Here is a 25,720-nt window from a genome sequence, read left to right on the forward strand (position 1 = left end):
TACTGAGCCCATATGCTCTAGAGCCCATGCACCACAACTAGAGAAGCCCATGTGCCACAACTAGAGAGAAGTCCACAACGAAGAGCCCGCATGCTGCAACGAAGACCCAGTGCAGCCAAAAGAATAATAAAAATAAAATAAAATAAAATAAAAAAATTTAAAAAAATCGAACAACACCATCAACTGAATCTGACATCTGTAGAACACTCCACTCATAACAGCAGAATACACATTTTTCTCAAGTGCACATAGAACACTTAGCAAGATAGACTATAACCTGGGTCATAAATCAAACTTTAATAAATTTCAAAGACTTGAAATTATAGAAAATATGCTCTCTGACCATAATGGAATTAAACCTGAAGTCAATGCCAAAAAGATAACAGTAAACTCTCCAATCATTTGGAAATTAAACAACACACTCAAAAAGTCTCCAAGGAAATTAGAAAATATTTTGAACTTAACAAAGATGGAAATACAACATATCAGTCTTTGTGGGCTGCAGAAAAAGAAGTGCTGAGAGGAAAACTTATAGCATTAAATGCTTATTTTAGAAAAGAAGAAATGTCTCAAATTCATAGTCTAAGATTCCAATTTAAGAAGCTAGAGAAAGAACAACATAAACCAAAATAAAGTAGAAGGAAGAAAATAATGAAGATAGGAGGATAAATCAGTGAAATAAAAAATCAGTTCTTTTAAAAGATCAATACACTGATAAACCTCTGGCAAGACTGACAAAGAATAGAGAAGACACAAACAGCCAGTACCAGGGAGAAAGGGGGATGTTACTACAAACCTCATAGACATTATTAAAAAAAATAAGGAAATACTATGAACAACTCTAAGCACATAAATTTGACAATTTACACGAAAATGAATAGTTCCTTGAAAGCCAGAAACTACCAAACCTCACCAAGATTAAATAGATAACACGAGTAGTCCTATAATTATTAGGGAAAGTTTAAAAAACCTTCTGAAAAAGAAATCTCCAGGTCCAAATGGCTTCACTGGTGAATTTCGCTAAATGTTTAAAGAATAAATAACCATAAATAGACACTATCTTTTCCAGAGAATAGAAGAGGAGGGACTACTTTCTAACTCATTTTCTGAGGCCAGTCTTACCCTGATATCAACACCAGGCAAAGACACTAGAAATATAGAAAACTAGAGACCAATATCCGTGATGGACATAGATGTAAAAATCCTCAACAAAATTTTAGAAGGTTGAATCCAGTAATATATAAAAAGAATAATATGCCACCACCCAGGGCGGGGTTTATCCCAAGGATGCAAAAATCTATCATATTAATGTCTAAAGAAGAAAAACCATATGATCGCTATCAACAAATGCAGAAAAAAATTGATAAAATACATCCAGAATACTACTACTGGGCTTCCCTGGTGGCGCAGTGGTTAAGAATCCACCTACCAATGCAGGGGACATGGGTTCGAGCCCTGGTCCAGGAAGATCCCACATGCCGCGGAGCAACTAAGCCCACGCGCCACAACTACTAAGCCTGCGCTCTAGATCCCACGAGCCACAACTACTGAGCCCACACACCACAACTACTGAAGCCCACACGCCTAGAGACTGTGCTGCACAACAAGAGAAGCCACCACAGTGAGAAGCCCGTGCACCACAATGAAGAGTAGCCCCTGCTCGCCGCAACTAGAGAAAGCCTGTGTGCAGCAAGGAAGACCCAGCGCAGCCAAAAGTAAATAAAAAATAAATAAATAAAATAAAATAAAAAACCAAAATACTACTACTAATAAAAACTCTCAGCAAACTAGACTAGAGGAGAACTTACTCAACCTAAGAAAGGGCATCTACAAAAAATTCTGCAGCTAACATCATATTTACTGAAGAAAGACTGCATGCTTTTCTCCTAAGATTGGGAACAAGCCAATGATATCCACTCTTACTATTCCTATTCAACGTAATGCCGGCAGTTTTAGTCAGTGCAATAAGGTAAGAAAAAGAAATTAAAATATACATATTGGAAAGGACAAAATAAAACTGTCTACTCACAGAAGACATGATTATATATCCAAAGAATCCCAGAGAAGTTATAGAGATACTCTTAGAACTAATAAGTGAGTTTAGCAAAGTCATTAGATACAAATTCAAGCTACAAACACCAATCATACTTCCATAAATGAGCAATGAACAACTGGAAACAAAAAATTTAAATAATAATAACACAATAGCTCCAGAAAATGAAATACTTGGATATAAACCTAACAAAACATGTACAAGATCTGTATGCTTGGGATTTCCCTGGCGGTCCAGTGGATAAGACTCCACTTTTCCACTGCAGGGAGCGGGGGTTTGATCCCTGGTCGGGGAACTAAGATCCCACATGCTGCATGTACGGCCAAAAACAAAAACAGAACAAAACAATTATCTGTATGCTGAAAACTACAAAATGCTGATGAAAGAAATCAAAGAAGACAAATAATTGGAAAGACATGCCATGTTCATGGGTTGGAAGATTTAAAATCGTAAAGATGCCAATTCTCTCCAAATTGTTCTACAGATTTAAAGCGATTCCAATGAAAATTGCCCCTGGATTTTTTTGTAGATATAGTCAAGCTGATTCTAAAATTTATATGGAAGGCCAAAGGAACTAAAAGAGCTAAAACAATTTTGATAAAACAAAGTTGGAGAAATCACAGTACCCAATTTTAAGGCTAATTTATAGTGACAGAAATCAGATCAGTGGTTTCCTGGGGATGGGGGCAGGCATACAGAAGGGCCAAAGGGAAGGATTACAAAGGGACACAGGGAAAATCTTGGGGTAGTGGATAGATTCATTATCTTACTTGAGGTGTTGGTTTCATTAATGTGTATATATATGTCAAACTTATCAAATTGTACACTTTAAATATGTGTAGGTCAATTATAACTCAATAAGGCTATTTTTGTTTTGTTTTTGTTTTGTTTTGTTTTTTGTTTTGCAGTACGCAGGCCTCTCACTGTTGTGGCCTCTCCCATTGTGGAGCACAGGCTCCGGACGCGCAGGCCCAGCGGCCATGGCTCACGGGCGCAGCCGCTCCGCGGCATGTAGGATCTTCCCAGACCGGGGCACGAACCCGTGTCCCCAGCATCGGTAGGCGGACTCTCAACCACTGTACCACCAGGGAAGCCCCAATAAGGCTATTTTTAAAGTATTCTTTCCAAAGTGATACATTACATCTACTAGGTGGCAGTCGGAACCATAGATTTTGCCAAAATGTTTGATTCTTATCCTCCAGCAATATTTTAATTTGTAAAATAACATACAGGAAAAGTAATATGAAGGTAGGTCGGCACTGCAGCATATTTTATAAGATTATGATGAAAATAAAAAGGAACATAATCATAGCAAGTCATTACCAGACTACTATTTATTAATGTTTTAAAGCTTTAGGTATAGTAAGTATCGAATGCAGAGTAAAGAACAAATATGGTTCCTTCCCCCTTCCCCGATTCCACCAGCAATTTGCAAAGAATCAAGAGGCTGGTTGACGGTTGAACACCTCTATATTTCTATAGCACTTTTGCAGAAGGCCTTATAGTATGTTATCAAAACCACCTGTCACCCCTTGTTAAAAATGCTCTATGTTTTAAAAATTGTAATTAAAAATTTAATCCTATTAATATCATTGCTTCATTTTTTTTTGTAACTAGACTGAAATTTCAGCACCAGAATTTTCTAGTTGTCTTCTAAGTCTCTTCCACTATGAAGGAAGGCCTGTCACTCATCCTGCATAGGGATAGGGAGGAATTCCTTTGACCCCCAGGCCAGTTATCTGTTAAAAAAAGAAAAGAGAGAAACTCTGATACAAGGTAATTCACAAGTATTCTCCAAAAACATTTTTATGATCCACAATAATATATTTAGCCACCTATTATCCTTGTTTTGTTTCCTATAATAAAAAGGAACTATTTGATTAGGTATTTATGGTCCAACCCAATTATTCACATAGATAATAATTCAACTAGCAACCATTTACAACTAGGATTGAAAACTGAATTTATTTCTATCTTCTTCCCATCTGTTAAGAAAGGGGTTTGCGCCAGATGATTTCTACATTTCTTTTCAGCTCAAGAGATCTATAACTCTTATCAGTGTTTATTTCACTGCCAAAAAAAGTTAAGAACCTGAAAATATTCTTGCAACATCAAAACAATCAACTAATCTTATAAATGTGTTTCAAACACTGGTTTTCCAAGCCTATTCTACTGATTTATAGAATTTCAAACACCACTGAAGCAAAAAAATATTTTAAAGCACTGTACAAAGTGGGCTAAACACATTGTCCTGGACTTCAGGTCTAGAAAATCTCAATAAAATGTTTTTAAGTCTAGCATGATGAGCTTAAATGCCAAATACAATTGTATTTGGGAAGTATGAAAAAGCACCAATCATTCAGTTACTTAACCGAAGATCTCCCACCTCACCCTCAAAATAAAAGATATAGCCAGATCACCTTGAAAATTCCACCAGCTTCAGGTTGCTGCAGTAGACCCTCGGGGTCCATCCCATCCCGGGCACTGGTCACATACATTTCAGAGTAATCCTTCCCTCCGAAGCAGCATGAGGTTGTTTTAACAACAGGCAACTTCACAGTTCGGAGTCTTTTCCCTAGGTCACCAAATATTTCATTTAAGTCTAGCTCTAGCAAATTTCCACCCGCACAACTTTTCGGAACCCCTTGTGGAGCAATAGGAAAGTTCAAAGAAGAATTGGAGGTCAGACTTCGTCCAGGTATTTCACCTACCTTCCCTGACAATTTCTTCTGGGCAAAAAAGATTTACCTCTACAGGAAAAAGAGTTCTGACTATAACATTTTGGGCTATATCTTTGGCCTTTATTTCCAAAATCATCCAATTGAGACCTTTGAATATATCTCTATATAACTTTATTAGTAATGAAATTTCTCTGGCCCCTAGCGTCTGGTGTTTTCTAGACATGGCGGGGTTTTTCCATTCTGCTGTGGGCCTACCTGTCTCAGGATCCAAACGGATCACTCTTCCTCCATTGTAACAGGCCACCCAGAGCTTCCCCTCAACATCAATACACATTCCATCAGGGATTTGTTCTTCTTTCTCCAGCTTGTAAACACTTCTGCGGTTGGCTATGGTTAAAAAAACAAACAAACAGACAAACCAACCACACACACACCCCCCAAAACCACAGGCCACTCAATACTGAGCATCAAACAATGAGCAATCAAGTTGATTATAAATACTGATCGCTTCTGCTTATCCAGTGTCTGGCAAATGGGTACCACAGGTGGGATGATTCAGGAGGATTCCTAACTCTAAAAATGTCTAAAAACATGAGTGGGCACCCCTCAACAAAGGATTTGTACTGTAGGATTTGGAGTGGATTCACTCCCTTTAGTTTGGGTACAGACACAGCTACCTAAGCTTTCAGAGGAGGAGAGAAAAAAGAAAGCAGAATTCTTAATAAAATAACAAAAGATATTTTTGAGGGACCTGAACTGAAGCCCTGCATGCCCACCTCAGACACACTTCAGTCTGTGGTTAGACCTTTGCTGTTTTACTTCCAAAAATGCCTACTTTGGGGAATTCCCTGGTGGTACAGTGGTTAGGACTCCACGCTCTCAGAGCCAAGGGCCCAGGTTTGAGCTGCCAACAGTTCACGCACAAAAACTAACAAGGTGCATGAGTTCTGTTTCTGCCCAACTAAATGCTCCAAAATCACCTTATCTAAATATTAGAAGAGCTTGTTTCTGAAAAGAGGGGTATTCTGAAACCAACTGGCCGGCCTTAAAGGGAATCATAATATACAAAAAACAAGCATCAAAATCCAGAGGAACATTACACTACAAAATCCAGGTCATTACAGTAATCAGATTGAGGTATAAGGGGAAAAATGTTAAAACCATGTGTAAGTAAAGTGGGTAAAAACAGTCATGAAAAAGAGCACTACATATTTCAAAGCAAAACATCTGTGCTGGAATATTTAGCCTCTGATTAAATCTACATGAGACTCATGATTTTTTTCAAGTCATTTTTATGATTGGTTTTGCTCTTGTGGTCTGGCACCTTTCATGAAAGTTTCAAGCACTCCTTTTTAAATTCTTTCCAATAATTCCTTTCCTCCCAGTTTCCAACTATGGCTCATTTAGATCCGTTGGTGGAGTTGAACAATCTGCAACTACTTTTTTTACTTTTCCATTTTGAAAGGTTGTTAATTTGTCTTTAAGTACTTGCCTATAGTTAACTAAAGTACAAATAAGAAATATCAACCCCAAACTCTAATTTTCTGTTCTTTTGTCCCATTCTGTTGTATACTATTTGCCTTTAAGCACCAGCTGGTAGAACAGGATCCGTTTTACAGTGAGCCTCTTTCTAGTGATGGTTGCAAGAAAAAGGATTAAGGATCTAGCCATATTATGCAAACTGTGGCCATATTTAGTTGTGCTGAGAGCCATGGCTTGACTGGCAGCAGAGTCAAGTCTGTGTAATCATTACAATATTGGAATCATAACATTAGGCAGTTCTTTGTTTGAAAAGTAAGGACCTTTTCAAATGGGTTAAGGGCGAGGCAGCCTGCTAGTCATATGCATATGAAAAAAATACCAGCAATATTAAGAAAAATAATGAAAAAGTACATACAGATCTTCCCTGTTTGCAGGTCATAGTCAAAAGCATCCACCGAGTAGGACAGGCTATCGATGTAATAGAAGATTTTGTGGTCCAGAGACCAATCCAAACCATTGGAGATGTCCACCTGGTCAAAGTACTTTTCCACATGGTGGTCAGGAAAGAGGGAGTACAGGGACCCTTGGTGCCGCTCCAGAACTGCTGGAGCTGTTTCCTCAGCCATGGTACCTACAAAACCCAAAGAGTATGGAGCTCAGCTGCACAGCATCCCACGCATGCACTGCACCATCTTCTCTCACCAGGACTCCTTCCCTGTGATGAAATCAAGGAAATTATTATACAATCCCAATCTGGGTCCTATGGGTTTTTTTTTTTAATGACAACTACCTTGCTTATAACGCAAATTAAAACTACCTTGAGAGGTTCTGGTTCCAGACATCTGCACCAACCTCATTTTCTCGCACTGACCACAACTCTAAGACCTGGACAAAATGCATGGCATAGCTATTTGACAACTCTGCAATGTGAATTATCAGGCGGCTCAGAGAAGAACACAGAATTTGAAGTATCACCTAATTGGTGGTGAGTTCTTGAGCTCTCCATTTTATCCTCTAGTATGCCCTGGCCTGAACTCAACCCAGCTTGAAACTTGGAAGTGAGCACCATGGTGCAGGCAGAAAGAGGTCCGAGAGAAACCTCTAGATCTGGCGCAAGGAGCAGAAAACACTCCTACGGCTCAGAGAGAGAGTGGAAGAAACCCCCTGCTTATTTTCTCCTCCTTTTTCTCCATTTTCTCATGCACCAGCCCCCAGGCAATTCTGCAGTGAGGGTAGCAAAGGCAGAGAGAGGTCAGCAACAGGAAACTACAGGAATCAAAACTCTGAGGGAAGGCGACATTCCTCTGCATTTAGTGAAGCTGCAGGGACAAAAGGGCAGATCAAACACGGTTGCTTTCATGTTCTCTCTCTCTCCCCTCCTGCCACTTGGCCCTGGAGGCAGAACAGTCATAGAAGTGGGTGGTTTCTGACTGGAGGAATGAAAAGGAGCTACAGGAAGCTGGAAAGTACTAGAAGAGGGATGATGCTCAGGAATGCAACCCCATAAAGTTGTTTGTGATCTGCTGGGCTCATCTGTTTGTACATGCATGGATCTGATTCTAATTAGCATGCTAAAGATTTGGAGAATGGAGCTAATGGATAGAACTCCTTCTAGGTCTCAGACTGACCACTGAGTGGCGCACCTAATGGCACCTAATAGAAAGTAGGAACTTGTGGAAAGTGGAACTTGTGATCTGAACCTAAACATACAGATTGCTTACTGAAACGAATATATCAACATTCTCCATAGGATTTAAACAAGACCCAGCATCTCATAAGGTAATAGTCAAAATGTCCAGGATACAATCCAAAGTTACTTGGCAACACAAAGAAGCATGAAAATCTCAAGTCGTATAGGAAAACGAATCAAGAGGCAGACAGTGAGATGGCACAGATGTTGGAATTACTTGACAAAGACTAAAGCAATTCTTATAAAAATGCTCAAAAGAACGATCTGCAAAGTCTTAAAACAAAACTCAAAATAGCAGCAAAGGAGGAGAAATATAAAGAATCCCCAAGTGAAAATTTTAGAACTGAAAAATGAAATTAATGAAATAAAAAACCCACTGGATGGACTCAATAGCAGAATAGAGATGACAGAGGAAAGAGTCAGTGTATCTGATGCTAGATCAAGAAATTATCCAATCTGAACAACAGAGAGAAAAAAAGACTGAAAAAAAATAGAGTGTTAGGGACCTGTGGGATAACAACAAAAGAGCTAACATATGTGTCACTAGATTCCTAGAGAAGAGGACAAAGAATACAGGGCCAAAAAATATTTGAAGAAGTAATGGCTCAAAACTCTCCAAGTTTGGTGAAAAGCATAAGGCTATATATTTGAGAAGCTGAGCAAACCCCAAACAGGATGAGCCCAAAGAAACCTATACCCAGACACATCATAATCAAATTTCTAAAAACTTAAGTTAAATAGGGACTTCCCTGGCAGTCCAGTGGTTGGGACTCCATGCTTCCAATGCAGGGGGCACGGGTTTGATCCCTGGTCAGGGAACTAGGATGCCACATGCCATGTGGCATGGCAAAAAAAAAAAAGAACAAACAAAAACCCAAAAAAACAAACAACCAAACTTAAGTTAAATAGAAATCCTTAAGATTAATGAAAGAAAAATGACATACATACAACATATAGGAGAATAATGATTTCAATGACTGTTGATTTTTCATGAGAAACTGTGGAGGTCAGAAGAAAGTGATACATTTTTAATTTGTTGAAAGAAAAATAATGTGTCAACCTAGAATTTTATATCAAGTGAAAATATCCTTAAAGAATGAAGGTGAAATAAAGACATTCTCCTGTGAAGTAAAACTAAGAGAATTTATAGCCAGCAGACTTGTTCTAAAAGAATTGCTAAAGGAAATTCTTCAGACAGAAGGGAAATACCAAAAGAAACAACAGGAATGAAGAAAGAACAATAGAAATAGCACGTATATGAGTAAATATAATAGACTATTCTTCCTTTTAGTTCCTTAAAATATTTCTGATGATTGAAAGCAAAAATTACATTTTCTGATGGGATTTTAAATCTATGTATATAAAGACAACTATGACATAAATGGGTGATTGTCAATTGAAGTGGTAAAATATTGGTTCTAGACAGACTGTGAAAAGTTAACTATACATTTGTAATCCATTCAGGAGCCCTTAAAAAACTATACAGAGAGATATAGTGAAAAATCACAATAAGTAAATTAAAATTGAATTCTAAAAAATATTCAAATAACCTAAAAGAAGGCAGGAAAGGGGAAACAGAGTAACAAAAAATACAGAGGGAAAGAAGAGAAAACAAATAATAAAATGGTGGATCTAACTCAAAGCATATCAATAATTACATTAAATGTAAATAATCTAAACACATCAATTAAGATAATGTCAGAATAAACTTTTTGAAAATAGAACTATATGCTGTCTATAAGAAACTCACTTCAAATATAAGAGACATAGGTAGCTTAAAAGTAAAAGGATGGGAAAAGACCTATCCTATGCAAATATTAATTTAAAAAAACTGTAGAGGCTATGTTAGTATCAGACAAGATATACTTAGAGCAAAGAAAACTACCAGGGATAAATAGGAGTAACTACATATTGTGAAAATAGTCACTTCACTAAGGAGACATAATAATCCTAGATGTGCATGTGCTTAACAACAGACCTTCAAAATACACAAGGCAAAAGTCAGAACTGAAAGGAGAAACACACAGATCCATAATTCCGGTTGGAGATGTCAGCATCCCTTTCTCCGTAATAGACTCAAGTAGATAGAAAATCAGCAAAGAAATAGAAGAACTGAATACCATTAACCAAACTGGACTTAAGTGACATTTATAGAGAACACTCCATTCAACAACAGCAGAATACACATTCTTCTCATGTGCCCATGGAATATGCACTTAGACTTGAGTGTGATCTCAGAGGATAGAGCAGAATTTAACATAATGAAGAAATCGGAAAGCTCATTTACTATAACATGCTCTATCTGAAAGAAGAGTGAGTTAGAGGAAAATGGACTGAAACTGGGAAGCCTGAACAGCAAGCCAGACCTCCCTCCTTGTTTTTTTACTATAGGGCAGTTGGGCTTGTTTCTATTATTTCTATTCCACCCCCACCCACCCCCTTCCCCCACTATCTGCCTCACAGAAGGAGATGCCTGGAGCATGAATGTGGATCCCCCACTGCTTAGAAAGGGCTCTTCCTTAGTGGGAAAGAAACTGGAGCCCTGGTTTATCATTATCTAGTAGTGAGCCCAGACAGGTGAGACCTTGGGTGTTGGGACACCTTCAGGGTACTACCCACCACTAAGAGACCCCCATCCAGACTATCAGATGACCCCACCCTTTTCTGGGCCAGGGACAGCTCTCAACACCTGCTGAAATCTATAAACTCTCTCTAGAAAAATTTTCTCAGGTGCTTCTGACAGATGCACATGACCAGTATGTAGGCACACTGATGCCTACAATTTTAAGGGGTCTCCAGAGGGCAAAGGTTAAGAATTGGGGACTCCAGGCTAAGAACTCAGGCCTCTGAGGGCATTTTAATTTTGTCTCACCAAGTGCCACAGAGCTGTAAACTTCTAGCCATAAGGGAGAGAGAAAATCAACTTCAACAGGAGGTAGAGTATCCAATCATATTTCTTCATCCTGCAGAAATTACTGGCAGAAGGGCTTCCAATGGATTCTCATCTTTAATCTTTCAACCTGTCCTGGACTAGATCTGTGCTTGTGTAAAGTCCAGGAAGATGGGAAACAATCCACACCACCTGCTCAGATCTTACTTACCTTCCATGTTGAAAGTGAATGGAGGAACTTCCCTGGAGGTCCAGTGGCTAAGACTCCGTGCTCCCAATGCAGGGGCCCCGGTTTGATCCCTGCTCAGGGAACTAGATCCCACATGCATGCCACAACTAAGAGTTCACATGCTGCAACTAAAACATCCCGCATGCCACAACTAAAGATCCTGCATGCCGCAACAAAGACCCAGCACAGTGAAAGAAAGAAGGAGATAGAAAGAGAAAGGAAGAAAGAAAGAAAGGAAGAAAGAAAGAAAGAGAATGGAGCCAGGACAGCATGGCTGATGATGTGAGTGGAAGAGTGGGGAGGTGGAAACAGCAGGGATTTAGAATCAACTTTGGCTAACTATAGGGTTGTTAGGATGGGAGCTAAATGAGAACTAAATGTGAAATGCATTATTTAATTTCAAACTTAGAGTTAAAATTCATTTAAATCTGTATATAACTCATTCTGCAGCCATCATAATAAAGATGGCTTCAAGTGAGAATCATCAAGGAATGTAAAAGCTAAGGAAGATATTTTGATGAGGACCAGGATATTTGCTTGGACTTAAAGTATCTCCCCATGTTGTAGCCAGCCTCTAAGTTGACCCATAATGATCCCTGCCTCCCAGTATTCACACCCTTGTCTAGTCCCCTCCATAATTTTGTGACCAATAGCACATGGCAGAAGTGATGCTATGTCACTTCTGAGATTGGTTATAATAGGACTGTGGCTTCCATCTTGGGCTTTCTCTCTTTCTCTCTCTCTCTGCCTCTCATCACTGGCTCTGGGGGAGGCCATGCCCCGGGCAGTCCTATGGAGAGGCCCACACAGTAAGGAAATGAAGCCTCCTGCCAACTGCCTGCCATGTAAGTCAGGTTTGAAGCAGATCCTCCAGGCCGCTTCACAGACTCCAGCTCCCTCCAAGGCTGTAGCCCCAGCCAACAGCTTGACTGCAACTTCAGGACATAGCCTTGAACCATGCAGCCAAGCCAGACCCAGGTTCTTGACCTTCAGAAACTATGTGAGATAATATATGTTTGTTATTTTAAGCCACTAAATTTCAGGGTAATTTGTAACACAGCAATAGATCACTAACAGACCCCACAAACTGCTTATAAATTGCAATTTAAAAATAGTAGCTATGTAGTAGAGAAATCTAAGACCTCAACTGGGTGATCAAAACTGACATCACCAATGAGGGACAGATGGTATCCAGATGGGATACCCCGAGAAGGACAGAACAGCACCTATGCAGTGATTCCAGCCATGAATATATAGCATCAATCTAATCACAAGGAAACATTAGACGCAAAAACATGAGGAAAGTTCTGTTAAAAAAGAGGGGAGTTGGGCGAGATTGTAGTCTTCAAAAATGGCAATGTCGAGACGCTGGCAGAGCTCACGTCAAGGAGTACTTCCCAGAACTTCTGCTGCCAGTGTCCTTGCCCCCACGGTGAGCCACAGCCACCCCCTGCCTCTGCAGGAGAACCTCCAACACTAGCAGATACACCAGAAATACATCTACACGTGGAACAACTCCTACAGAACACCTACTGAACGCTGGCAGAAGACCTCAGACCTCCCAAAAGGCAAGTAACTCCCCACGTACCTGGGTAGGGCAAAAGAAAAAAGATAAAAACAGAGACAAAACGATAGGGGCGGGACCTGCACCAGTGGGAGGGAGCTGTGAAGGAGGAAAGGTTTTCACACACTAGGAAGCCCCCTCACGGGCCGAGACTGCGGGTGGCGGAGTGGAAAGCTTTGGAGCTGGAGGAGAGCGCAGCAACAGGGGTGCAGAGGGCAAAGCGGGGAGATTCCCGCACAGAGGATCGGTGCCGACCGGCACTCACCAGCCCGAGAGGCTTGTCCGCTCACCCGCCTGAGTGGGCGGGGCTGGGAGCTGAGGCTCGGGCTTCGGTCAGAGCGCAGGGAGCGGACTGGGGTTGGCGGCGTGAACACAGCCTGCAGGGGGTTAGTGCACCACAGCTAGCCGGGAGGGAGTCCGGGGAAAAATCTGGAGCTGCCGAAGAGGCAAGAGACTTTTTCTTCCCTCTTTGTTTCCTGGTGTGCGAGGAGAGGGGATTAAGAACGCTGCTTAAAGGAGCTCCAGAGACGAGCGTGAGCCGCGGCTAAAAGCACGGACCCCAGAGACGGGCATGAGACGCCAAGGCTGCTGCTGCCGCCAGCAAGAAGCCTGTGTGTGAGCACAGGTCACTATCCACACCCCCCTTCTGGGGAGCCTGTGCAGCCCGCCACTGCCGGGGTCCTAGGATCCAGGAGCAACTTCCTCAGGAGAACGCATGGCGCGCCTCTGGCGGGTGCAACGTCACGCTGGCCTCATGCTGGCCTCTGCCGCCGCAGGCCCGCCCCGCACTCCGTGACCTTCCCTCCCCCCCGGCCTGAGTGAGCCAGAGCCCTCAAATCAGCGGCTCCTTTACCCACATCCTGTCTGAGCGAAGAACAGACGCCCTCCGGTGACCTACACGCAGAGGCGGGGCCAAATCTAAAGCTGAGCCCCGGGAGCTGTGAGAACAAAGAAGAGAAAGGGAAATCTCTCCCAGCAGCCTCAGGAGCAGTGTATTAAAGCTCCACAATCAACTTGATGTACCCTGCATCTGTGGAATACATGAATAGACAACGAATCATCCCAAATTAAGGAGGTGGACTTTGAGAGCAAGACTTATAATATTTTCCCCTTTTCCTCTTTTTGTGAGTGTGTATGTGTATACTTCTGTGGGAGATTTTGTCTGTATAGCTTTGCTTCCACCATTTGTCCCAGGGTTCTAACTGTCCGTTTTTTTTCTTAATAATTATTTTTTATTTTAATAACTTTATTATATTTTATCTTACTTTATTTTACTTTATCTTCCTTCTTTCTTTCTTTTTTCCTTCCTTCCCTCCTTCCTTGCTCCCTCCCTCCCTCCCTCCTTTCTTTCTTTCTTTCTACTTCTACTAATTCTTTCTTTCTACTTTTTCTCCCTTTTATTCTGAGCCGTGTGGATGAAAGGCTCTTGGTGCTCCAGCCAGGAGTCAGTGCTGTGCCTCTGAGGTGGGAGAGCCAACTTCAGGACACTGGTCCACAAGAGACCTCCCAGCTCCACATAATATTAAATGGTGAAAATCTCCCAGAGATCTCCATCTCAACACCAGCATCCAGCTTCACTCAACGACCAGCAAGCTACAGTGCTGGACACCCTATGCCAAACAAATAGCAAGACAGGAACACTAACCCACCCATTAGCAGAGAGGCTGCCTAAAATCATAATAAGTCCAGAGACACCCCAAAACACACCACCAGACGTGGACCTGCCCACCAGAAACACAATATCTAGCCTCATCCACCAGAACACAGGCACTGGTCCCCTCCACCAGGAAGCCTACACAACACACTGAACCAACCTTAGTCATTGGGGACAGACACCAAAAACAACGGGAACTACGAACCTGCAGCCTGCAAAAAGGAGACCCCAAACACACTAAGATAAGCAAAATGAGAACACAGAAAAACACACAGCACATGAAGGAGCAAGATAAAAACCCACCAGACCTAACAAATGAAGAGGAAATAGGCAGTCTACCTGAAAAAGAATTCAGAATAATGATAGTAAAGATGATCCAAAATCTTGGAAATACAATAGACAAAATGCAAGAAACATTTAACAAGGAACTAGAAGAACTAAAGATGACACAAACAACGATGAACAACACAATAAATGAAATGAAAAATACTCTAGATGGGATCAACAGCAGAATAACTGAGGCAGAAGAACGGATAATTGACCTGGAAGATAAAATAGTGGAAATAACTACTGCAGAGCAAAATAAAGAAAAAAGAATGAAAACAAATGAGGACAGTCTCAGAGACCTCTGGGACAATTTTAAACACAGCAACATTCGAATTATAGGGGTTCCAGAAGAAGAAGAGAAAAAGAAAGGGACTGAGAAAATATTTGAAGAGATTATAGTTGAAAATTTCCCTAATATGGGAAAGGAAATAGTTAATCAAATCCAGGAAGCACAGAGAGTCCCATACAGGATAAATCCAAGGAGAAATACTCCAAGACACATATTAATCAAACTGTCAAAAATTACATACAAAGAAAGCATATTAAAAGCAGCAAGGGAAAAACAACACATAACACACAAGGGAATCCCCATAAGGTTAACAGCTGATCTTTCAGCAGAAACTCTGCAAGCCAGAAGGGAGTGGCAGGACATATTTAAAGTGATGAAGGACAAAAACCTGCAACCAAGATTAATCTACCCAGCAAGGATCTCATTCAGATTTGATGGAGAAATTAAAACCTTTACAGACAAGCAAAAGCTCAGAGAGTTTAGCACCACCAAACCAGCTTTAGAACAAATGCTAAAGGAACTTCTCTAGGCAAGAAACACAAGAGAAGGAAAAGACCTACAATAACGAACTCAAAACAATTTAGAAAATGGGAATAGGAACATACATATCGATAATTACCTTAAATGTAAATGGACTAAATGCTCCCACCAAAAGACACAGATTGGCTGAATGGATACAAAAACAAGACCCATATATATGCTGTCTGCAAGAGACCCACTTCAGACCTAGAGACACATACAGACTGAAAGTAAGGGGATGGAAAAAGATATTCCATGCAAATGGAAACCAAAAGAAAGCTGGAGTAGCAATTCTCATATCAGACAAAATAGACTTTAAAAAAAAGACTATTAGAAGAGACAAAGAAGGACACTACATAATGATCAAGGAATCGATCCCAGAAGAAGATATAACAATTGTAAATATTTATGCACCCAACATAGGAGCACCTCGATACATAAGGCAAATACTAACAGCCATAAAAGGGGAAATCGACAGTAACACATTCATAGTAGGGGACTTTAACACCCCACTTTCACCAATGGACAGATCATCCAAAATGAAAATAAATAAGGAAACACAAGCTTTAAATGATACATTAAACGAGATGGACTTAATTGATATTTATAGGACATTCCATCCAAAAACAACAGAATACACATTTTTCTCAAGTGCTCATGGAACATTCTCCAGGATAGAGCATATCTTGGGTCACAAATCAAGCCTTGGTAAATTTAAGAAAATTGAAATTGTATCAAGTATGTTTTCCGACCACAACGCTATGAGACTAGATATCAATTACAGGAAAAGATCTGTAAAAAATACAAACACATGGAGGCTAAACAATACACTACTTAATAATGAAGTGATTGCTGAAGAAATCAAAGAGGAAATCAAAAAATACCTAGAAACAAATGACAATGCAGACACGACGACCCAAAACCTATGGGATGCAGCAAAAGCAGTTTTAACAGGGAAGTTTATAGCAATACAATCCTACCTTAAGAAACAGGAAACATCTTGAATAAACAACCTAACCTTGCACCTAAAGCAATTAGGGAAAGAAGAACAAAAGAACCCCAAAGTTAGCAGAAGGAAAGAAATCATAAAAATCAGATCAGAAATAAATGAAAAAGAAATGAAGGAAACGATAGCAAAGATCAATAAAAGTAAAAGTTGGTTCTTTGAGAAGATAAACAAAATTGATAAACCATTATCCAGACTCATCAAGAAAAAAAGGGAGAAGACTTAAATCAATAGAATTAGAAATGAAAAAGGGGAAGTAACAACTGACACTGCAGAAATACAAAAGATCATGAGAGATTATTACAAGTAACTCTATGCCAATAAAATGGACAACCTGGAAGAAATGGACAAATTCGTAGAAATGCACAACCTGCCAAGACTGAATCAGGAAGAAATAGAAAATATGAACAGACCAATCACAAGCACTGAAATTGAAACTGTGATTAAAAATCTTCCAGCAAAAAAAAGCCCAGGACCAGATGGCTTCACAGGCGAATTCTGTCAAACATTTAGAGAAGACCTAACACCTATCCTTCTCAAACTCTTCCAAAATACAGCAGAGGGAGGAACACTCCCAAACTCATTCTACAAGGCCACCATCACCTTGATACCAAAACCAGACAAGGATGTCACAAAGAAAGAATACTACAGGCCAATATCACTGATGAACATAGATGCAAAAATTCTTAACAAAATACTAGCAAACAGAATCCAACAGCACATTGAAAGGATCATACACCATGATCAAGTGGGGTTTATTCCAGGAATGCAAGCGTTCTTCAATATACGCAAATCAATCAATGTGACAAACCATATTAACAAATTGAAGGAGGAAACCATATGATCATCTCAATAGATGCAGAGAAAGCTTTTGACAAAGTTCAACACCCATTTATGATAAAAACCCTGCAGAAAGTAGGCATAGAGGGAACTTTCCTCAACATAATAAAGGCCATATATGACAAACCCACAGCCAACATCATCCTCAATGGTGAAAAACTGAAAGCATTTCCACTAAGATCAGGAACAAGACATGGTTGCGCACTCTCACCACTCTTATTCAACATAGTTTTGGAAGTTTTAGCCACAGCAATCAGAAGAGAAAAGGAAATAAAAGGAATCCAAATTGGAAAAGAAGAAGTAAAGCTGTCACTGTTTGCAGATGACATGATACTGTACATAGAGAATCCTAAAGATGCTACCAGAAAACTACTAGAGCTAATCAATGAATTTGGTAAAGTTACAGGATACAAAATTAATGCACAGAAATCTCTGGCATTCGTATACACTAATGATGAAAAATCTGAAAGTGAAATCAAGAAAACACTCCCATTTACCATTGCAACAAAAAGAGTAAAATATCTAGGAACAAACCTACCTAAGGAGACAAAAGACCTATATACAGAAAATTATAAGACACTGATGAAAGAAATTAAAGGTGATACAAATAGATGGAGAGATATACCATGTTCTTGGATTGGAAGTATCAACACTGTGAAAATGACTCTACTACCCAAAGCAATCTACAGATTCAGTGCAATCCCTATCAAACTACCACTGGCATTTTTCACAGAAGCAGAACAAAAAATTTCACAATTTGTATGTAAACACAAAAGACCCCAAATAGCCAAAGCAATCTTGAGAACGAAAAACGGAGCTGAAGGAATCAGGCTCTCTAACTTCAGACTATACTACAAAGCTACAGTAATCAAGACAGTATGGTACTGGCACAAAAACAGAAAGACAGATCAATGGAACAGGATAGAAAGTCCAGAGACAAACCCAGGCACATATGGTCCCCTTATCTTTGATAAATGAGGCAGGAATGTACAGTGGAGAAATGACAGCCTCTTCAATAAGTGGTGCTGGGAAAACTGGACAGGTACATGTAAAAGTATGAGATTAGATCACTCCCTAACACCATACACAAAAATAAGCTCAAAATGGATTAAAGACCTAAATGTAAGGCCAGAAACTATCAAACTCTTAGAGGAAAACATAGGCAGAACACTCTATGACAAAAATCACAGCAAGATCCTTTCTGACCCACCTCCTAGAGAAAGGGAAATAAAAACAAAAATAAACAAATGGGACCTAATGAAACTTCAAAGCTTTTGCACAGCAAAGGAAACCATAAACAAGAACAAAAGACAGCCCTCAGAATGGGAGAAAATATTTGCAAATGAAGCAACTCACAAAGGATTAATTTCTAAAATTTACAAGCAGCTCATGCAGTTTAACAACAAGAAAACAAACAACCCAATCCAAAAATGGGCAGAAGACCTAAATAGACATTTCTCCAAAGAATATATAGAGACTGCCAACAAACACATGAAAGAATGCTCAACATCATTAATCATTAGGGAAATGCAAATCAAAACTACAATGAGATATCATCTCACACCAGTCAGAATGGCCATCATCACAAAACCTAGAAACACTAAATGCTGGAGAGGGTGTGGAGAAAAGGGAACACTCTTGCACTGCTGGTGGGAATGTGAATTGGTTCAGCCACTATGGAGAACAGTATGGAGGTTCCTTAAAAAAGTACAAATAGAACTACCATATGACCCAGCAATCCCAATACTGGGCATATATCCTGAGAAAACCATAATTCAAAAAGAGTCATGAACCAAAGTGTTCATTGCAGCTCTATTTACAATAGCCCGGAGATGGAATCAACCTAAGTGCCCATCATCAGATGAATGGATAAAGAAGATGTGGCACATATATACAATGGAATATTACTCAGCCATAAAAAGAAACGAAATTGAGCTATTTGTAATGAGGTGGATGGACCTAGAGTCTGTCATACAGAGCGAAGTAAGTCAGAAAAAGACAAATACCGTATGCTAACACTTATATATGGAATTTAAGGGAAAAAAATGCTATGAAGAACCCAGAGGTAAGACGGGAATAAAGACACAGACCTACTGGGGAACGGACTTGAGGATATGGGGAGGGGGATGGGTGAGCTGTGACAAAGCGAGAGAGAGGCATGGACATATATACACTACCAAACATAAGGTAGATAGCTAGTGGGAAGCAGCCGCATAGCACAGGGAGATCAGCTCAGTGCTTTGTGACCGCCTGGAGGGGTGGGATAGGGAGGGTGGGAGGGAGGAAGATGCAAGAGGGAAGAGATATGGGAACATACGTATAACTGATTCACTTTGTTATAAAGCAGAAACTAACACACCATTGTAAAGCAATTATACCCCAATAAAGATGTTAAAAAAAAACTCATTTAAACTACAAAAATACAATACAAATTTTCGTCTGCTAGAGACAACAGTTGAAAGGGATATCTATGAAGTTTTTCTCATGGGATTTTTTTTTTTTGATACAAGTGACTTAAGTAATAATGAAAGAAGAACCCCAGACCCGTTATGAACACTTATTTTACTACTGCAGCTGTGAGGCTTTTGTAAGTCACATTCTGGTCTTCCCCAAAGCTCAGTAAGTAGGTGCTAAAGGTAAAACATACCGGCAAAGTATCTCCCAGCGGGATCCACCTTCCCGTCATTGAATCGATTGTTTTTCTTGTCTTTATCTACTGTGGCCAAGACAACTGCTGATTGATCTTCCCAGTTCAAAGCACAGAACTTTGTTCCAACTGTGGCGACATAGCCTCCTGAGTGGCGAAGGGCCACAGAGCTGACTGGGGCATCTGCAGAGGTAAAAGCAGCAGTCAGGGGGCAGCCAGTAGTCACACTGTGTCCATCACGCCACCCGGCATCTCTAAGAGGTTGCAGCTCTTTTGACAAGGGGAGTGCTCCCTCCTCTCTGTTGAACAGTGAAGGTTACATAACCCAGTATATTCGTTGATCATGAACTCCGTGTGCTGTTCCGGGCAGCATGGATGTAAAGATGAATGAAACCCAACTCCTCTGGAAGCTCCGAGTCTAGCGGGAGAAGCAGAGAAGTCAAATCACAGCAGCCACCGTACACTGGGGCAGATGCCACAGCAAGTTCAGAGGAGAGGTTCCTAAGGGGGTGATGTGTAAACCAGGGCAGTTGTCACAGAGCAAGCAATGCTCAGTTTGCCTGATCTTCAGGAAATGCAGGGACACAAACTGTGTTTAGTTCCAGCAACTGGGTTTTGTGACATCTCTCTCTCCCTCAAGTACAGGACTTGTCTTTTTTTTTTTTTTTTAAATTAGGACTTGTCTTGTTAAAGGTACCCTGTTTTGTATGTATTTAATTGAAAATTGTTTCTTAAATCCTTTTTGGAAGTAAGCATGATTAAAAAATAATAGAGGGACTTCCCTGGTGGCACAGTGGATAAGACTCTGCGCTCCCAATGCAGGGGCCCGGGTTCGTTCCCTGGTCAGGGAAGTAGATCCCACATGCATACCGCAACTAAGGAGCCCACGTGCTGCGACTAAGGAGCCGGCAAGCCACAACTAGGGAGCCCGCCTGCAGCAACTAAGACCCGACACAACCAAATAAATAAAAATAAATAGTAAAAAAAAAAAAAAAGAAATGTAGATGCAATGATTTAAAAAATCACGTCTTCCTTATACTACTATATTTTGTATATTTAAATTTTAGGTTTTCTGGGTTTAACATTTTTCCACATATAAGGAAACTTTTTTTAAGTGGAGAGATTGATTACCATGGTGAGTACTCACAGGAAACAAATTGACAGACTTTATTGTGAAAACATTTCCTAAGCATCTATTCAGTGCAAGACGCTTGGTGCCCTGTGCAGAAGTTGATTGGAGCCGTGGAGGGTCCCAGGGAATGTGCAAGACACTAGTAGGAGCGTCATATCCTCATCAGGGATCCCAACCTGTGGCCTGAGGCTTCTGTTAGCTTTTAAGCTGCTGTGGACACCACAAGCCCTTCCCAGGGTTGGGGGGGGGGGTTGTTTGTTTTGTTTTTGTTTTGAAGATTAGGGGTAGGAATATATCCCTAATGTGTGCATATTGGGAAAGAGAGACTAGGGAAGGTGATGGGTCCCTCCCCCAAGTCTGATCACAGTGGGTCACAGTCATTTTGCCTCGAGCCACAGTCATGTCCGTGAGTGAATTAAAAGCTGTTCCCTCTCATCTAAGAAAAAAAGGTCCCCAGTTCTGGGTTGAGAGTGTCCTGAGGTCACAGGAATTCCTGGTATCTCTTTCCCAGGAACACAATAATGAAAAGAAGAAACTTCTTTATCTCTAGTCAAGCCCATATCCTTGGGCCATAAAATGTGATAAACCCCTCCATGGGAAATCACAGGGCCATTAACAGAATCATACTCCAATGCACTCGAAATTCCTTTGTGAATCCTGTTTTGAACAGTGAACAGAAAGCCCTGGTTAATGCTTTCTAAGTCCAAAAGCTCCTCTTTGCACAAAGAGGGGATATATCTGTTGTTATTATTATTATTTTGTTTTTCAAATTAAGGCCTTGGCCTGACCCAAGGTAGATAACCTTTGCTGTGCCACAAACCGGGTCTCCAACTTTCACGGCTGTTAACTGAAGGTATGATGGAAAGATCCTACCGTGACTCACCATCCAAAACATAATGGGGAATGTTGCCCGGCACCCGCAGGGGAAGAGGAAAGTATTGACCATCCAGATTTTACTCCTGGGTCAAAGTGGGGGACACAGAAAGGATGACAATCCAACAGTTTTTAAGCATATTCAGTACGCTTTAACAAGAAGGTTCCGGAGGAATGACACATTAGGTGACAGTGCCTCCCCAGGGAAGAGATGGCTGTCTGGGCAGATCCAAGCCCATCCTTCATCCTTACCCACGGTCACTTGCTGCACTTCCTTGCTGAGCGAATCCCACCGGCAAACCTTTTTTGCAGGAATATCTACGAAGAGCAGAGAGTTGGATGCCTCCTCCCAGACTGGAGACTCACCGCAGCGCCAGTTCTCCCGCAAAACACACTCAATCTTAGCGGAAGACATTGTCATGGGAGAGATTTACTGAAGACAACAGAGATAAAGTGAAATGTCATCGCATGGAGCAAATTCAGCAAAACACCTAAGACGCTGGTAAGATCCCAATACAGATTGAGTTTTTAAAATCAGAACTGGAAAGGCTGGACACACTTTCCCCAGATCAGAACAAAATACGCAATGTGGCAGGAGGAGACAGATAAAAATGAAGAAAGAGCTGATAGGCCATAACACAAGACATCTTCAATCAACTTACCGGTGCTTTTTTTTTTTTTCAAGGTTTCTCTTAAAAAGAGAGAGAGAAAAAGCAACACTCCAACATCCACACCTTGGCGCTAGTGACCCCCAGAGAGAGCTGGCTGCTTCTACAAGGCAAGGCTGCCTTTATGCCAGCACCCAAGCCCCCAAGGCGGGTCAGGGGGTGGGAAACTACCTCATTGGTGGCCCTCTGGGCATCCTTCTCCTGCTGTCCTTCCCATCCGTTGCATGGTGTTGATTTCCTTCTCTAACGGCCCAAAGGCCAATCTTCCTGCTCTGCACTTTTCTGAACTGCATTTTTCGAAATGCAGTTCATCAGTGATAATACACTAAAGTAGAAATAACATCCATATTCTTTTTTTTAATTTAAGTATAGTTGATTTACAATGTTGTGTTAATTACTCCTGTACAGCAAAGTGATTCAGTTTATATATATATATATATATTCTTTTTTTAAAATTTTCTTTTCCATTATGGTTTATCATAGGATGTTGAATATAGTTCCCTGTGCTATACAGTAGGACCTTGTTGTTTATCCATCCTATATATAAAAGCTTACATCTGCTAATCCCAACCTCCCACTCCATCCCTCCCCCAGCCCCCTCTCCCTTGGCAACCACCAGTCTGTTCTCTATAACATCCATTTTCAAATTCAGACAATGGAAAGGGGGGAGAAAAGGACATTGTTGGGGCACCACTGTAGGAAATGACAGCCCCTCAGCTATTTCTTGCTGCCTAGGAAGGCACCATGCCAGTTTGGCAAGGAGTCTTGAACTCCATAGGCAGGAACATTCTATGCTGGGACTTTAGGCCAGAGGCTGTGACCAGCGAACAGGTAGAAGAAAAAGAAAAATAATCAGAAAAGAAAAAATCCTTACTTAAGAAACCCACGTGGGAGAGGAAAGACAGACAACTTTCAAGAGCATTCTCTCTTTCCCAGACTGTGTCCTGATGGTGATCAAAACTGCCTGCATCTTCACCTTTCTCCTTGACAATTATCTGATTTGAAGTCACTGGTCCCACACATGGATGGGCAAATTAATGGTAGGGGAAAATAATCTTTGGTTTAATATTACCTTCGATAAATCGCTTTTTTTTTTTAAGAAACACAGCTCAAATCGTCCTCAAATGCTGCCTGCCAGCGCTGTAGCATTTGCAGTCCTCACTGGCTGTTAAAAATTGGCAGAGGTTCTAAAGGCCTTCCTGCTGTCAATCTGAGATAAGGCCCAAGATCAGACGCAGGACTTTTGCAATCGCAACTTTTAACCCCACGCTCCGTGGTGCAAGCCGGGGGGAGGGGGTGTCTGGCAAATGTCCCTTTTCTGCTCGGGCCACCTGTGCGGGCGCGGGCCCGGTACCGGCTGGCGGCGCAGCCGCGGCCTAGGGTGCCGCGGGGAAGCTGAAGGTTGTGCCCGCCTCCTCCCCAGCCCCGGCCGGCCGAGTGGGGCGCGGGTCCCCGGGTGGCAGAGGGGGTCGGTCTCCTTTCAGCCGCGCGGGTTTGGGGGTGGGGCTGGCTGTCGCCAGATGTCCCCTCTCCAGGGAGGGGGCGGGGAGGCCGGCCTGAGCAGGACACTCACCAGCCTGATGACTTGCAGGTGGCTCAGAGGTCAGGTGGCAGAGCAGGGCCCGCGGTGGAGAGTCACCCGGCCGGAGCTGTGGGTGGGAACCGATTCCCTCCACGCCTTCCCTCCTCCTCGGCAGGAAGAATCCAGCAAAGCCCGCTGGGGCAGGGAGGTGGGATAGAGGCTTGGAGTCCAGTGAACCTAAGCTTTGGAGTTTGGACGGATAGCTAAACGTAATCTCTGACTTAACCAAAAAATGTTATCCAAATGCCTCACCGAGAGATTGGGTCGAGGGTCCGGTTAAACACAAACAGGTTCTAAAGGAAAGTTCAAACAGTTAAACAAATCCTATTTTCCTAGTGGAGAAGAGTCAGCTGGAGGCCAACTATTGCAAAACGTTTTTGGTGGGGCAAGAGGAGAGGCTTTATTTGATGCTTAGTGAAATAAGTCAGACAGAGAAAGAGAAATCCTGTGTAATATCACTTATAGATGGAATCTAAAAAATACAACAAACTAATGAATATAACACAAAGAAGCAGACTCACAGACACAGAGAACAAACTAGTGGTTACCAGTGGGGAGAGGGAAGGGGGGAGGGGCAAGGTAGAGGTAGGGGAGTAAGAGGCACAAACTACTATGTATAAAATAAATAAGATACAAGGAAATATTGTACAGCACAGGGACTATAGCCAATATTTTATAATAACTATAAGTGGAATATAAACTTTAAAAATTGTGAATCACTATGCTGTACATCTGAAACGTACATCAACTATACCTCAATAAAAAAAAAAATCCTGTGGAATAAATATTCCTAAACTGCACTCAGTTTCACATTCTCCACTGAGAGCCTAAATGCATTCCTGGCTCTGCCACCTGACCATCCATACTTTCTCTAAATAACCCACAAGTTTAAAACATTAAAAAATAAAATTAAGGGAGGGAGGCAAACAGAATGGTGGCTGCTTCTGAGGGATGCGAGTCAGGTATTAACTGCGAAGGGGAGTTGAGGGAATTTTCTGGGGTGATGGAGCTGTTCTGTAACCTGATGGAGGCGTGAGTTGCACAGGTGTATGTACTGTCAAAAACCATCCAGTGCCACGCTTGAGATTTATGCATTTTATTGTATGTGTTGAATCCAAGGTCAGTGTTACCTCATTATTTATATCTCTCAATCAAGTGTCCCATTCTTTGCCATCTGCACTATCAAATCGCACTCAAATCACAATCATTGTGGCATTCTAATTTCCTTTAATTCACTAAGGAGGAAGAACCAGAAATCAATACCTAAAGGCACAGGCAGGAGATGGCGGGAGCAATCTCAGTTCAGTTTATGGTCAGTACTTAGAATAACTGGTGTTTATGGCCTCAATTATTTCGCCTTCACACCGGGAGGTACTTAAGACAACTACTCTCCCATGTCCCCATTTACGTGTGGGAAGGAAGTCTACAAAGTGAGGAACCTCCGAAAGCCACACATCCAGCTGGGAAAAATCTGGCAAAGAGCCCAAACCATCGGTAGAAAAGTAAGAACTTGAAGGACATTTTCTTGGGTGAGGCAAAGACTGGGACTGCGATCTCCAGATGTTGGGGTTCTCTTGTGCCTTCTTCTTATCTC

The 25,720-nt window shown here is 41.3% G+C and overlaps 1 protein-coding gene across 1 annotated transcript; it reads right to left on the minus strand.

Moving 5' to 3' along the window:
• Positions 1-3,372: 3,372 nt before the first annotated feature.
• Positions 3,373-24,430, minus strand: RGN (regucalcin). The gene is made up of 7 exons (XM_019943468.3): positions 24,118-24,430; positions 22,129-22,309; positions 19,872-20,054; positions 6,632-6,847; positions 4,990-5,121; positions 4,474-4,628; positions 3,373-3,792 (listed from the first exon to the last, which is right to left on the minus strand). The coding sequence occupies exons 2-7, from the start codon at positions 22,295-22,297 to the stop codon at positions 3,742-3,744; spliced, it is 906 nt and encodes a 301-aa protein (XP_019799027.1). The 5' UTR covers positions 22,298-22,309; positions 24,118-24,430; the 3' UTR covers positions 3,373-3,741.
• Positions 24,431-25,720: the final 1,290 nt, after the last annotated feature.

The sequence above is a fragment of the Tursiops truncatus genome, chromosome X, assembly GCF_011762595.2.
Source record: "Tursiops truncatus isolate mTurTru1 chromosome X, mTurTru1.mat.Y, whole genome shotgun sequence".
NCBI lineage: Eukaryota > Metazoa > Chordata > Mammalia > Artiodactyla > Delphinidae > Tursiops > Tursiops truncatus.

Excerpts from the sequence above, each read along its gene's own strand:
- RGN (XM_019943468.3), bottom strand. The coding sequence starts at position 22,297 with ATGACAATGTCTTCCGCTAAGATTGAGTGTGTTTTGCGGGAGAACTGG. Across the intron at positions 4,629-4,989 it reads CCGTTTGGATCCTGAGACAG|GGAAAAGACTCCGAACTGTG; the intron begins GTAGGCCCACAG and ends TTGGTGACCTAG. Across the intron at positions 3,793-4,473 it reads AAGCTGGTGGAATTTTCAAG|ATAACTGGCCTGGGGGTCAA; the intron begins GTGATCTGGCTA and ends TTTTTTTAACAG.